At 46.4% G+C, this 14,454-nt stretch overlaps 1 protein-coding gene across 1 annotated transcript in view; it reads right to left on the bottom strand.

The window, feature by feature from the left end:
* The window catches only part of LOC119969492 (sodium- and chloride-dependent neutral and basic amino acid transporter B(0+)-like), an 87,715-nt gene that overhangs the window by 25,377 nt on the left and 47,884 nt on the right, over positions 1-14,454 (bottom strand). Inside the window, exon 9 of the mRNA XM_038803179.1 lies at positions 13,379-13,504. Within this exon, the coding sequence (XP_038659107.1) occupies positions 13,379-13,504 (126 nt within the window). The remainder of the gene's footprint in view (positions 1-13,378; positions 13,505-14,454) is intronic.

The following is a 14,454-nucleotide window of genomic DNA, read 5'->3' on the forward strand; positions in this document are numbered from 1 at the left end:
TTTTCCATGCAGCTCCGGCTGCCGATACACAGCCCTGCATTGCTGGTCGCGGGTCCGCGCATGTGCACAGCGGCTGCTTCCACGCCGGCCCTGCGCGACATGGCTGACCCACACAGCGGGCCGGCATGGAAGAAGGTAGACCCCGCCTGCCCCCCCCCCCCCCCAAAGATCACGCGTGCCCGCCGATCGGTTGCCCCCGATCGCGGGCCAGGCCGTCGTGGGGGCACCCCCCGGCGTCCGATCGCCCCGCTCCTCCCCCAGGACCCTGGGGTCCGCTCGCGCTGCCTGCTCCTGCCGGCACAGAGGTGGTTTAAAATACGTCGGCGGAAGAGGCATGACTGCGGCGGGACTTCGGCCCATCACGGGCCGGAGAATCGCCGCGGGGGGGCCCGCTGACCAGCGGGCGCGATTCCCGCCCCCGCCGATTCCCGGGTGATGGAGAATTCCGGCCACGGCAGGAGCGGGATTTATGAAGGTCCCGGGCGATTCCCTGACCCTGCGGGGGGTCGGAGAATTCCGCCCATGGTGTCCCCAGTAAGGCCAGGACCAGGTGCCATTTAGTACCGTTCCGCACAAATGTGGCAAGACACAACACAATGGTAACTAGGAGGGCTCCCAGGCTTTCTGAGACAATAGTGTGATGGGGACAGGGCAAGGTGGCCCACTGGCTCTCTCTGGCAAGCTGGCACTGGCAAGGTGCCTTGGTGGCATTGTCAGGCTGACAGGGGCACTTCCAAGTGCCACTGCCTGAGGGGGACGGCCATGCCCATGTAAAGGAAATATGAAGGGTGGGGCGGGTATTTAGTGGCCTAATAAAGTTTGGGGTTGAGGTGTAGGGATCCAGAAAAGGGCAGCCTGAAAGGGCCGAGTGGGGAGGGGGATAAATCTAATGGGAGGCCTCGTCATTCCTTTTGAGATCTAACGATGACGTGGAGATGTCAGCGTTAGACTGGGTGAGCACTCTAAGAAGTCTTACAACACCAGGTTAAAGTCTAACAGGTTTGTATGGAATCACTAGCTTTCGGAGATCTGCTCCTTCCTCAGGTGAATGAAGATGTGGGTTACAGAAACAGACATGGGGTGGATTTCTCCGACCCCCCCACAGGGTTGGGGATTCCCCCGGGGCCGGTGTAAATCCCGCCCCCGCCGTGGCTGGAATTCTCTGCCACCCGGGAATCGGCGGGAGCGGGAAACATGCCCCGCCGATCGGCGTGCCCCCCACGGCGATTCTCCGGCCCACGATGGGCCGAAGTCCCGCCGCTGACCGGCCAATCCTGCCGACGTGGTTTAAACCACCTCTGTGCTGGCGGGATTGGTCACGGGGTGCGCGGGCGATCGGACCCCAGGGGTGCCCCCAGGGTTCCAGGGTCCCGTGTTCAATTCCGGCCTCGGGTGACTGTCTGTATAGAGTTTGCACTTTCTCTCCGTGGCTGTGTGGGTTTCCCGCGGGTGCTCCGGTTTCCTCCCGCAACCCAAAGATGTGCTGGTTAGGTTTTGCTGTAATCATTTTGATCTATGGATGCTTAATGGGCATATGTCTTTAAATCGAGCAAGGGAAATGAGGAACTAGTACCACATAGTACCCTGTGGTAGCTTTGGATAGCAGACTCAGACTTTGTGGTACCCGAGATTGCAGGATTTGGTTTGATTGATTGGCAGGTGACTGGGTCCTGCCTGAGTGAGATGATTTCCAGAGACCCAGGAAAAACAGAGTGGACGCTGAGCACAAGACCTGCTCTCTCTCTCTCTCTCCCTTGTTTTTCTCCAGAAAGGCTGCTGTATTTCTGAAACTGCAGAGACCTGAATGAATCTACAGTGAAAACCATTTCAGACTGGAAAGCAAAAATCCCGACCCGAAAGCCTGGTTTGAAGGAAAGTGTGCTTAAAAACGACCATCTGAAACAAAGACTCTTTATCCTTCTACTCATTATTTTCATCACTCTTCATTTGTTTGTCTTGCATGAGTATATATATATAAATATATAAAAATAAAGAGAGAGAGAGAGAGAGAGAGAGGGTGGGGGTAAGTTAAAATGGGGGATTACGAATTAGATCATATTTAACCTGTTGTATTTGCTGCATATTTAATTCATACCTGTTATTAATAAACTTAATTGTATTTAAATTTACAAACCTGGTGTAGTTATTGGGAAGCTCAGGGCCAACGACATTGGGCGTTTTTCTGAGAATTAGTTATTAATTTCAATTGTGTTGCAGCTCCAGGCTGGAATTGACCCGGCACTAGCTCAGGGGTTGTAACAGGAGTTTCTCCCTAATCCAGCCCAGATGTAGAAATGTTTTCATTACTGCGGAGCTAAACCCGTCAGCGAGACCGGCTCCTCAGAGATCAGCCCGCCATTTTGAAAGGGTGTCCGATCTCCCAAGTGAGCTCGAGGGTCCCCCATACTCCCCCCACCCATGTAAAATGTCCACCCCCTGCACTCATGGGCATTACTCCACCCTTCCCAAGAGAGGACATGGGGTTGCTGAGGCCTCCCTCCCTTTTCAGGCCTCCCCACCTCCCTTCATGGCCCCCCTTTTCAAAGCCCGCCTTCAGGACCCTACCCTCAACACCCCACAACCTTTATTAGGCCACTGCATACCCACCCTTCACCCCACCACCTTTCATAACCCCCTCAATCCCCATTTAATGGGCATTGCCCTCCACAGGACAAGACCCTTGGCAGTGACACCAGGGCACACGGGCAGTGCGTCCCAGGCAGCCTGGCAGTTCCTGTGTCAGTCTAGCAGTGCCAAGGTGCTGCATGGAAGAGGGAGAGCCAGCGGGCCACCCTGCCCTGTCCCCTACCACCTTGGCTTCCCGGCCTTGGAGACTTCCCAGGTGCCATTACACCTGATCCCCATGTTTCTGTGGAACAGTGTTAAATGGCACTTGGTCCAGTATCGCTGGTGATGCAGTTAGTCCCTGGGCCTAGGAGAATCTGGGGCAGACATATTTAAATTAGCCTAATGGCCCATTTAAATATGTATACCCGGATCTTGCCCAGGGAGGACGAGAAGCAGATCGAGCGAGGTCCAGATTGTGATGTCTCGCGAGGTTCGGATGAAACTCACAAGATGTCGCAAATCTCACGAGAGACCACTCACGTCACCAAGTCAGGCATGATGTGGCCATTGAATCGCGCCCAAAAGTTTGGCACCATTTATCTTTAGTACAAATAATTAATTAGGTTGCAGTTTGGCACGCGTTGAGTGATTTATTTTAGGACAAATCGAAGCCACAAAGATGGTGAAGAAGAGAATTACCACAACAACGCCATGGCTGAAAAACTTTAGTTCTTAAGAGACACCAGAAAAAGTTCATTAGAAGAAGATTAAGAGTAAGAGAGATTGCAACAGATCTACAGAAGAGGTGCAGTCTGTGTCAGCGTTCACCCTGTGCACAAATAAATTGTTCTCATCACATCAACCCACCCTGTTTCTACTTTCCTTTAACTTATTTTCTTTCACCCATCTACCCAATCAACTGCAGAAAGTTGAAATAGTCTGCCTTAAATCGCAAATTTCCAATTCTCCAGTCCCAAAATCTCCTTGCTTTTAATTTTGTATTGCTGACCTCTCATACATTTATACCTTCCCATTATTACCACTCCTGTTATATTACCCTGTTATCTGCACTGCCCAGAGGAGAAAAATCCAATAAAATGTAAGCAAAATACTGCAGATGCTGATGATCTGAAATAAAAACAGTACTGAAAGTGCAGACCTGCTGAGGAAAACCAGCTTTCTGTTTTTATTTCATATTTTAAGAATGAAAGTCTATCAAGCCATTGTATTTTATTTCCCCGTACATGGTGAATCTGTGTTGCACCCTGTCTAAAGTCCTTTTCCATTAGAGTTGAATCATATACTTCACAGAGTCTAACAGAGGTCTTATTAAAGTTTTGTGTTGGCTCACACATATTTCATGACCGCTATAATCTATACCTGGAGAAAAGCCTGGAAATAATCTGTTTATACGTATATATGTATATATATATAGCGAGTTTTCAATGCGAGATTCTGCCATTAAGGTTCTGTGAACGCGGAAGACCAGGCCTGCTTACATTCAGAGCATAATTATTGCTGTTAATTATTTTACAAAAGGACATCTCACTTGCTGATATTGAATTTCATTTTCAGCCTCTTCTCCCATCTATCAATTTTTCTTTTCCTCTGGTTTTCTAAAAAGTGTAGGAGTACCTCATATTCTGGAATGATCTGAATATTTTGCCACTGCGGTATTCTTGCGTTGCTAATTTTAAGGATGGTTGGTGTAGTGTTAACAAAGGCCACAAACAGATTTAAATTTATTAACACTACTTATTTGGATTCAACACTTACTCCGATACAATACAATTGATAATGAACATATAATCTACACTCACCTACTACTAATATCTACATTATTACATTAACTATGATCTGTTCTCACTCATGCTATCTTTCCTTCAGTCTGTACTCTCGCCATCTCCTTCACTTCAGTCCCCTCAAGGCTTAGCATCAATGTCTTACATACTTTAAAATCTAGCTCCCTTTAGTGGTTGATTTGGACATTTCATTAACCTTTGCAGTTCTTACATTTATGTTACAACCGCAAGTACACCCATCTCAACCATTTTGAAAAACTGCTTCACACTCCTATCCAATTCAACCCCAATAATAGCTAATATTGTTGTTAATGTTTCCATTTCATAGCTGCCATCATCACTCCCTTCATTGAAAATAAACCTTGACCTACTCGAAAATTATAACTCCAAATACAATCTTCCTTCCCTCTCCAAAGTGGCTGTCGCCTCCCAAATCCATGCTCATCCAGATAGGATGCAGATAGTTTGATGCATGTAGCTTTTTGATGCAACAATCTTGGGCCCACTGCATTGCCTTTTAAAGGCAAAAACGTCCTACGACCACAAACCCTTTACTCATCTCTGTCTCTGTTCAGATGATTGTCCTGATAGTTGATGTTCATTTGGTAGTCAGAAGGCATAATTGAGTTGAATGGAAAACGGAAATTTGAAACGTGTGGCTTCAGCATAACTTATGGAAGGCTGTTTGTTTTCCTATTTTGACTGCTGAAGTACCTGTGGCGTGCGTCCTCTGGATTTTGGGACTGTTAAGCATCTTCCAAAAGACAGCCCAGTGCAAGAGCAGGGGCGAAATTCTCCGACCCCCCCGAAAATCCCGCCCCCGCCGTGGCAGAAATTTTCCGCCACCCGGGAATCGGCGGGAGTGGGAATCGCGCCCCGCCGATCGACATGCCCCCCGCGCCGATCGGCGTGGCCTCCGCGGCGATTCTCCGGCCCACAATGGGCCGAAGTCCTGCCGCTGGGAGCCTCTCCCGCCGCCGTGGTTTGAACCACCTCTGGTGGCGGTGGGATCGGCGGCGTGAGCGGACCCCCGGGGGGGCGCGGGGTGATCCGACCCCGGGGGGTTCCCTCACGGTGACAAGGCCCGCGATCGGGCCCACCGATCGGCGGGTGGGCCAGTGCTGTGGGGGCACTATTTTTCTTCCGCCGCCGCCACGGCCTCCACCATGGCGGAGGCAGAAGAGAATCCCCCAGCGTGCATGCGCCGGTGGTGACGTCAGCGGCAGCTGACGCACCGGCACATGCGCGAACCGGCAAAGGCCTTTTGGCCAGCCCCGGCGCCGGGCATCAAAGGCTACTAGACCCAATTGGGCGGCAGTCGGTGTGGTGCCAACCACTCCGGCATGGGCCGAGCCCCTCAATGTGAGGGCTTGGCCCCTAAAGGTGCGGAGAATTCCGCACCTTTGGGGAGTCCCGCCGCCGGAGTGGTTAGCGCCACTCTGCTACGCCGGGATCCCCCGCCCCGGGAGAATCCCGCCCCAAATGTCATCAGGGAAGGAGTCAGCAGGGGCTCTCTGGAGTTTGATGCAATAATAATAATAATCGCTTATTGTCACAAGAGGCTTCAATGAAGTTACTGTGAAACGCCCCTAGTCTCCACATTCCGGCGCCTGTTCGGGGAGGCCGGTACAGGAATTGAACCCGCGCTGCTGGCATGGTTCTGCATTGCAAGCCAGCTATTTATCCCACTGTGCTAAACCAGCCCCTTGTGTGGGGTTGAAGGAATGAAAAGTGGGAATACCATGAGAAAAGTTACTACCTCCATGTACCCTTTTATTAATCTTTTAATTTTAATTTTATTAATCTAATGGCCCACCTGCACTTCCGTGGTAGACGAGAGCTGAAAAACAGTTGGCTCCACTTCAGTGAAGTGCTGAAAGGCGAGTTTTCCTCCATCTGAGTATAACTGCCACTAGACAGGGAAAGCATGCATTTGGTTGACTGATTCTCCGTGCATGGGAAATCATGGCATTTATATTTAAGACAACCTACTTGTATCTCTCTATCCAAGGATATGCATTGTCTCAGGAAATGCTGGACAGAATGTTACAAATATTCAATTTCTGTTCCAGAATAGTCCTCTCTATGGATGAACCTCTGGGGATCAGTAGCTGCATGCAGCTGAGGATGCCCTGTGCCAGCTGACAGGGACTCACCACTAATATCCATCTCTAAATCTGTTCCTCATCACACAATGTGTACTTCACTGTGTAATAAACTTTTTCCCTTGGTATCCTCACTGAGATGGTTGTATCTGAGCTGGTGGATGGCGTGCATGAGTCGTGTGGCAGTTCTTGTGCACAATCACCTCAGAGGACCCTTTGGCCTCCACCTGCTCTAGTTCCTGTCTCATGCTTAACCAACCTGTAGGAAATAAAAGACACAAAATAGAACTGGCATGGGAATTAGGTTAAAAAGTCAGGATTGTGTAGCTGTTCACATTTCAGGAGGTTGTGACGGCAAATCAACATTAGTGATTGTTCGGCAACAAATGTTCTGTGATTGCAAATTCTGCCCCCAGGTTTCTGGTAGATCTCCATCTCTCAATGGACATGCACCCTGCCAATTTCCAAAGTGTTCAAGGAAGATCTAACTGGAAGGCCACCCCTGATGTCTTTCCCTGGACTTGTGCAATCTTTGTTCCTGCAAGGACAGAAAGCAGTGAATTAGGAGTTTAATGAATGGACTGTGTGGAGAGGAATGAATTACAATATTTGTAGAGGATGACTGAGGAATGAGTGTGAAATGGCACAAAGGTGAGGGTGATTGTCAGTGTTGGCTGTTCAGATGGGGTTGTGAGGGGATACCTTGAGAGAGAAAGGATTGAGTGCAGCTGCAAAATGTACTGATCCGTAGAGTGTTGTGCAGGAGAATGCTGGGGAAGTCAGAAAGTGAGATTTGATACTTGGAAGCAGGCTGTCACCGAACCTGTTGTGGCCATGAATCCTGGTTTGAGGTACCATTGTCCTGCCGATCACATCCTTGGCCACTTCCAACCATTCCAGTTTGGTTTCAGAGAATTGCCTCTTCTTCCTAATCGCAGGAAGCAACACTTCACTCCAGAGAATTGTCATAAAATTTACAGTGCAGAAGGAGGCCATTTGGCCCATCGAGTCTGCACCGGCTCTTGGAAAGAGCACCCTACCCAAGCCCACAACCCCACCCTATCCCCATAACCCAGTAACCCCACCCAACACCAAGGGCAATTTTGGACACTAAGGGCAATTTATCATGGCCAATCCACCTAACCTGCACATCTTTGGACTGTGGGAGGAAACCGGAGCACCCGGAGGAAACCCACGCACACACGGGGAGAACGTGCAGACTCCGCACAGACAGTGACTCAAGCCGGGAATTGAACCTGGACCCGTGAAGTAATTGTGCTAACCACAATGCTACCGTGCTGCCCTCACTCATTTTCCCACATTGCACTACCATTCCTGTGGCTTCTAAAACCTGAAGAACAAATGTAGAATGCAGCCATTCTGATACTCTAAACTTTTAACTCTAAATCCTTCAATTGACAGATGGGAGCCATCATCACACCTGCACTCTGATTGGTTCAGAAAGCAGGAAGCAGGATGCTAATGCAGTGGTCAAGTTGAACAGTCATGACAAAGTCTGTTTCAGTAAAAATCAGGTTCCTGACCTGCTGCAGACTTTCCACTATGAGTGGGTTGGTTTCATTAAAATTCTGCTCATAATAGTTAAAATCATTTTTTGAAATGAATTTGCATGCATATGAAGCTGCATATACTAACAGATGCTGCAAATCAATGCATGTTTTATCTGCAAATGCACCAGAACTTGTTGGATCTGGGGGTATCCCCCATACACAAAATGTTTGTGCCGTAACTTGCTGGATGTTTGAGATGATATCACCATGGTCTGAAACCCCCGTCAGTGGTGTAACTCCTTAACCAACGAGAATTAACAACTGGGAAATAAACAGGTGAAGGACTGAGAAGGAGTGTGAATAAGTGTGGGTGAATTAGAGTCAAATCAATCCCAGAAAGAAAGCGAGTGTTAAATTGGATTGGGAGAAGAAAAAGATAAAGAAACAAAAATGGAAATTTAAAACACTCGAACAATAACTGAAGGAATGAGAAGCCGCAATTGAAATTGTTCAGTTTTGGGTCAGAGAGCTTGATTGGTGCAGCATGATCAATGATCACATTGTTACAAATATACGCACTAGTTCTGACTTGCCGAGTCCCTGCTTCAGCAAGTTCTGGTGTGGACAAAACCCAAATCAGATTGACATTTCCTGATAAATATACAGCTCCATAAGCATGCAAATATGCATTAATAGACATGTAAAAATCTAACAAAGTCTTTAAATATAATATAATGCTGAGGCTGAGACGCTGCATGTGTGCAGCAAGTGGTGGAATGATGTAAATTGACAGAAAATTCAGAAGGTACTCAACTCATGGTATCTTCTAATCCCTTGAATTTAATGGTCTATTTGGACAATAACAACTTGTGACTTTCACATTTTTCTTTTTAGAATTTACAGTGCCAAAGGAGGCCATTTGGCCCTTTGAGTCTGCACTGGCCCTTGGCAAGAGCACTCTACCCAAGCCCACACCTCCAACTTATCCCTGTAACCCAATAACACCACCTCACCTTTTTGGACACCAAGAGACAATTTAGCATGGCCAATCCACCTAACCTGCACATCTTTAGACTGTGGGAGGAAACCGGAGCACCCGGCAGAAACCCACGCAGACATGTGGAGAACGTGCAGACTCCGCACAAACAGTGACCCAAGCCGGGAATCGAACCTGGGACCATGGAGCTGCAAAACAACAGTGCTAACCACTGTGCTACCGTGCTGCCCATTTGCCATTTCTTTTCCAGCAATTTCCTGCTTAAGGATGCAGAGGAATTAAGAACAGATCTGTGCAAATATTTACGCCAATGGAATTCAAATAAGACAAATTAAGAAATAGCAAATATGCAGCAAATATTGAAATAGTTTGCATTATAGGATTATTCAAAATACAGTTGAATCTTATGACAGGAATGCTAGAACAGTCTCTTCCTGTCTCAACTTTTTACACCATCTCCAGGATTTTCAAGGGCTCGCCAGAGCTCAACAGATGCCACTGGAGCCATGACACTTTCCAAGGCCCCTTTCTAGAAGCAAATCAATTTCAGGGCATTCTCCGCTGCTCAAAGAAAACTCTTCCTAGGGATCTCGCTGGCCACTCTGGGATCATTTATGTTACCGCACTGGATGCCGTGAGACAATGCTTAGGCCCAACTGTCTCCAGCTGCATCAGTGACCTTTCCCCCCCCCCCCCCCCCCCTCCCCCCTCTTCTGAAGTTCAGACGTGGAGATGTTCATTGATGATTTCACAATGTTCAGTACCATTTGCAACTCCTCAGGTACTGAAGCAGTTCATGTCCATGTTCATGTGCAGCATGACCGAGACAACATTCAGGTTTGGACCGATACATGGTTATGGTTGGTCATTTGTGGGACATGAATGTTACTTAACCACCCTAAAAAGATATAATCTTAACAATCTCGCCTGAACATTCAATAGCTTTACCATCGCTGAATCGTCCTTTATCAATATCTAGGAGGTCACTAACTAGACCAGCCGTATAAATGCTGTGGGAATTCTGTGGAAAGTAACTCACCTACTGACTCCCCAGCGTTCTCCACCATCTAGAATACTTTACATTCATCTGGGTGAGTGCGGTTCCAAGAACACTCAATAAGCCATGATAAAACAGCCCACTTGACCAGTACCACATGCACCACCTTAAATATTCACTCTCTTCACCACTGACACACAGTGGCAGCAGTGCATACCATAGATAAGATGTGCTACAGCGACTCACCAAAGCTTCCTTGACAGCAGCCTGGGCAGCAAACAAGTGGGAACAGCACCATCTACCTGCAGGTTCCCCTCGGAGCCACACACCATTCTGACTTGGAACGACAATCACTGTTGCTTCATTGGTGCTGGGTTAAAATTCTGAAACTTCTTCCCGAACAGCACAGTAGGTGTACCTATATCCAATGGGCTGCAGCGGTTCAAGAAAGCAGCTCGCCAGCATCTTCTCGAGGGAAATTAGGGATGAGCTACAAAAACGGCCCTGGTCAGTGCTGCTCACATCCCACAAAAGAATAGGCTTTACTTTCAATCTCACATCAGGGGTCCTCTATGGTGCAATAAAATCAGATTGTATTGCTAAATCCAGAATAAGTGCAACATTTCTAGCCATTCTCAAAGTGCCTTGCTTTTTATTTTCCGATGTGGAACTACAACACAGGGAAGGCAAAATATATCATATTGAATATTTGGTGTTATGAAAAGAACAGAGATTTAGGACATTTAAATTATCGTACGAGGCAAAGGTTTGCAAGATGTGAATTTCAGATTTAAAAGGCATCCAATAACTCTGTCTGGTTTTAAACAGCAATAACTAACTATTTTTGCTACAGCATCTTTCTAGATTCACAGCACAACATAAAATAGGGATTGAAGTAGGTCATTTGACCCCCTGAATCTGCTCTGCCATTCAATAAGTTCACAGTTGATTTGGCTGCAGCCTTACTACACTCGTCTGCCCCCTATAACGCTACACTCCTTTGTAGATCAAAATCTAACTCAGCCTCAATATGTTTAATGACCCAGCCTCCACTGCTGACTGTGAAAGAGAATTCCAAAGACAAGTACCAGAGAAAAAATTCCTCAACATTGGTCTTGAATGGGTCGCCTTATTTTTAAACAGTGCCTCTAGTTCTAGATTCACCCACGAGAGGAAGCGTCCTCTCAGCATCTCAACAGAAGCTTATATATTTCAATAAGATGACCTCTATTCTGCTCAACTCCAATGAGTATCACTCCTGGCGCTGTAATATTCTTGGCCTCGAGGGTACACATACTCTCTCTCTCTCTCTTTATCCCCCTTCCGCCACCCAAGGCCACACAAAGTACATATCCTGCACTCAGGGGTTCGCTCGCCAATGCAGGAACATCGCGGCGCTGACCCATTCCTGGACCCCCCCCCCCCCCCCCCCCCCCCCCCCCCCATGCACCAGTTACGGGATCCTTCAGCTTACTCCCCTGCACCCCACCTTATAGAGGGAAAGGCACCGTTGAGCCCAATCCCCAGCACAGGTGAAATGCCACTGAGCACCTTGGCACAGCCAGGGTGCCCAAGTGGTATAGGCAGTGTTAAGACGCAATCCCTCCTGAGGTCAACACCTGAGGGCTTCCAATTGCCTGGAGACACCCCCCCCAAAAAAAAAGTGCCGTTCTGCCTGGTCCCCGTTTGTGGAAACCAGTGCTAAATGGCGCTCAGCTGGGGTATCATCGGTGAGGCTGATAGATCCCGGAGGGCTGGTTAGTTCTGGCGTCGACATAACTGCACAGTTAAATTCCCAAATCCAGGTCGCAACATCTCGCGAGATCTTGTTAGATCCAGCGAGGGGGTGACAAGCATCAGTAATCCCGGAAGAGGCCGCTCATGGGATTTACCAGCCATGTCCCGTCCCAATTTCGGAGGAACGTGGCTGGTTAAATCACACCCATGACTGCTGAGTAGCTCTTCAATCTCAAAAGATTACAAGCGAGGCAAAAGTTTGTGGAAGAATATTTTTGTGAACTATAATGTGTTGATTACTGTGTTTGTGATCCGGGCCCAGGATGATTTGCAACAATCATGCACTGTCTTACAACATTTTGCCTGCAATTTGACATGGTAATCCATCTTAAAAAGGAGGCACACTTCGAACTACTCCCAAACAAAGATTTTACTCCATGTGTTATCATTATCGAAGGTCACGCTCTTCAGGCTTATCTCAGTGTAGCTTTTGACAATTCTTGTGCGTGGGCATTTGGGACAAGAAAAGAATCAGCTGGCAGATCACTTTCAAAGAATACGGAGTTGCTGTTCTGAATACCCTGTTTTTTGTCTAGTGTTGTACATTCAGGTACACACTGTATGCGACAGGGAAGAAGATAAATACATACGGGAATTAATTCTGAGCCATGATGTTAAAGGCGATGAAGTTTGGTCAAAAAGATGAGCAGAGTAAAATCAACCATTCAGAAATTAGGGAGGGGGAATTTCAAATGGTAGAATTGAGGCAGTTTAAGGTTCCACCATCATTATGTGAAAAAGTAGCACTGGATTCATAAAAGGCCCGTTTTGGAGACCAACAAGGTGCAGGAGTGCGCTCCCTGTTCTCTGAAATTGTATTGCCTAATTCTCCTCCATTTTCAAAAAATCCTTATTTCATCATGACTTTGCCACTCAAATCCAACCTTCTCCATTTTCCCCCTGCTCCCTTCTCATTATTAATTGCCGTTTTCTTTAATTAACGTCTTACTGAAAATTTAATGTTATGGTGGGTTACATTAATGCTAGAATTGACTAGTTTTCCAGTACTTCCTGAGTAACTGTTCTTCTGGCTTTCAAGATCGAACAATATATATCAAAGACCCCTCCCACCTGGCTTACTCACTCTTCCAACTTCTTCCATAGGGCAGGAGATGCAAAAGTCTGAGAACACGCACAAACAGATTCAAAAACAGCTTCTTCCCCACTGTTACCAGGCTCCTAAACGACCCTCTTAGGGACTGGTCTGCTAATACTACACCCCTGTATGCTTCACCTGATGCTGGTGACTATGTATTTACATTATGTACCTTGTGTTGCCCTATTTTGTACTTTCTTTTTATTTTATTTTCATACACTAACTGATGTGTTTGAGCTGCTCTCAAAAATTATTTTCTCTGTACCTCGGTACATGTGACAATAAACAAATCCAATCCAATTCAATCCAATATTAAGTGCAAAGATAAATCTATTCAATTCCCAATTTCATAATTACAGTGGCGTTAATAGGTGGAACATGCATTTTAGCAAAGAACATTTAAAGACAATACATGCAGTAATAAATTGTTAAATTAAGTAAAATTACTATGGAAAAATTGATTATACAGTGTCCTTTCATAAAGAAGAAATATTATTTTTCTTACCCATCATTGCAAACTGACTGTCAATTCCCAGAGTGATAAGCATTAAGAAAAACATTACGGCCCAAAATGATGATACTGGCAGGAGTCCGAGGGCATCTGGGTAGGCAATAAAAACTAAACCAACACCTAAACCATGGATAAAATTGATAAAAAAGTATTAACAATTCTTAAAACAGAGATATTGTAAACGTTTGTTATTTACTTAAAAAATAAATCAGCTCATTAGAAATCTATGAAATATTGTTTTGTAGTATTTATACTGTGCAAAATAATTTCAGGCACCATCAACAATAAATAAACATGAGAAAAATGTACTCTGGGTAGGATTCTCTGACCCCACCCGCGTGTCGTCCGCTGGCAGCGGGTTATTCCTGCCCCTTGTATTACAATACCAGACCAAACAGTGGCTTGGATACTGGACCGAAACCCCAATATTTTTTATTATTTTGTAAATTGAAAGAATACTTTGCTCCAGGTTTGTTTGCAGTAAGAAACAGGGATTTGGTATTTTAAAACAAAACTTTTATCTCTTTAACATCACACCTGAAAAGAGCTTACAATTACCCCTTAAACAATACTACTCAATACAGTAAATACAATACCATTAATGAGTATCTCTATTCCCAATCACTTAGCCCCCTACTATACTCCCTATACACATATGACTGGCAAAATTTGGCTCCAAACCCACCTCCAAGTTTGCTAACGATACAACCATAGTGGGTCGGATCTCGAACAATGATGAGTCAGAATACAGGAGGGAGATATACAACCTAGTGGAGTGGTGTAACGACAACTATCTCTCCCTCAATGTCAGCATAACTAAAGAACTGACTTCAGGAAACAAAGTATCGTACACACCTCTGTCAGCATCAATGGGACCGAGGTGGAGATGGTTGACAGCTTTAAATTCCTAGGTGCACACATCACCAAAAATCTGTCCTGGTCCACCCACGTCGACGCTATGACCAAGAAAGCAAAACAGCACCTATACTTCCTCAGGAAACTAAGGAAATTCGGCATGTCTACACTGACTCTTACCAACTTTTACAGATGCACCTTAGAAAACATCCTAT

The sequence above is a fragment of the Scyliorhinus canicula genome, chromosome 7, assembly GCF_902713615.1.
Source record: "Scyliorhinus canicula chromosome 7, sScyCan1.1, whole genome shotgun sequence".
In the NCBI taxonomy this organism is placed as follows: Eukaryota; Metazoa; Chordata; class Chondrichthyes; order Carcharhiniformes; family Scyliorhinidae; genus Scyliorhinus; species Scyliorhinus canicula.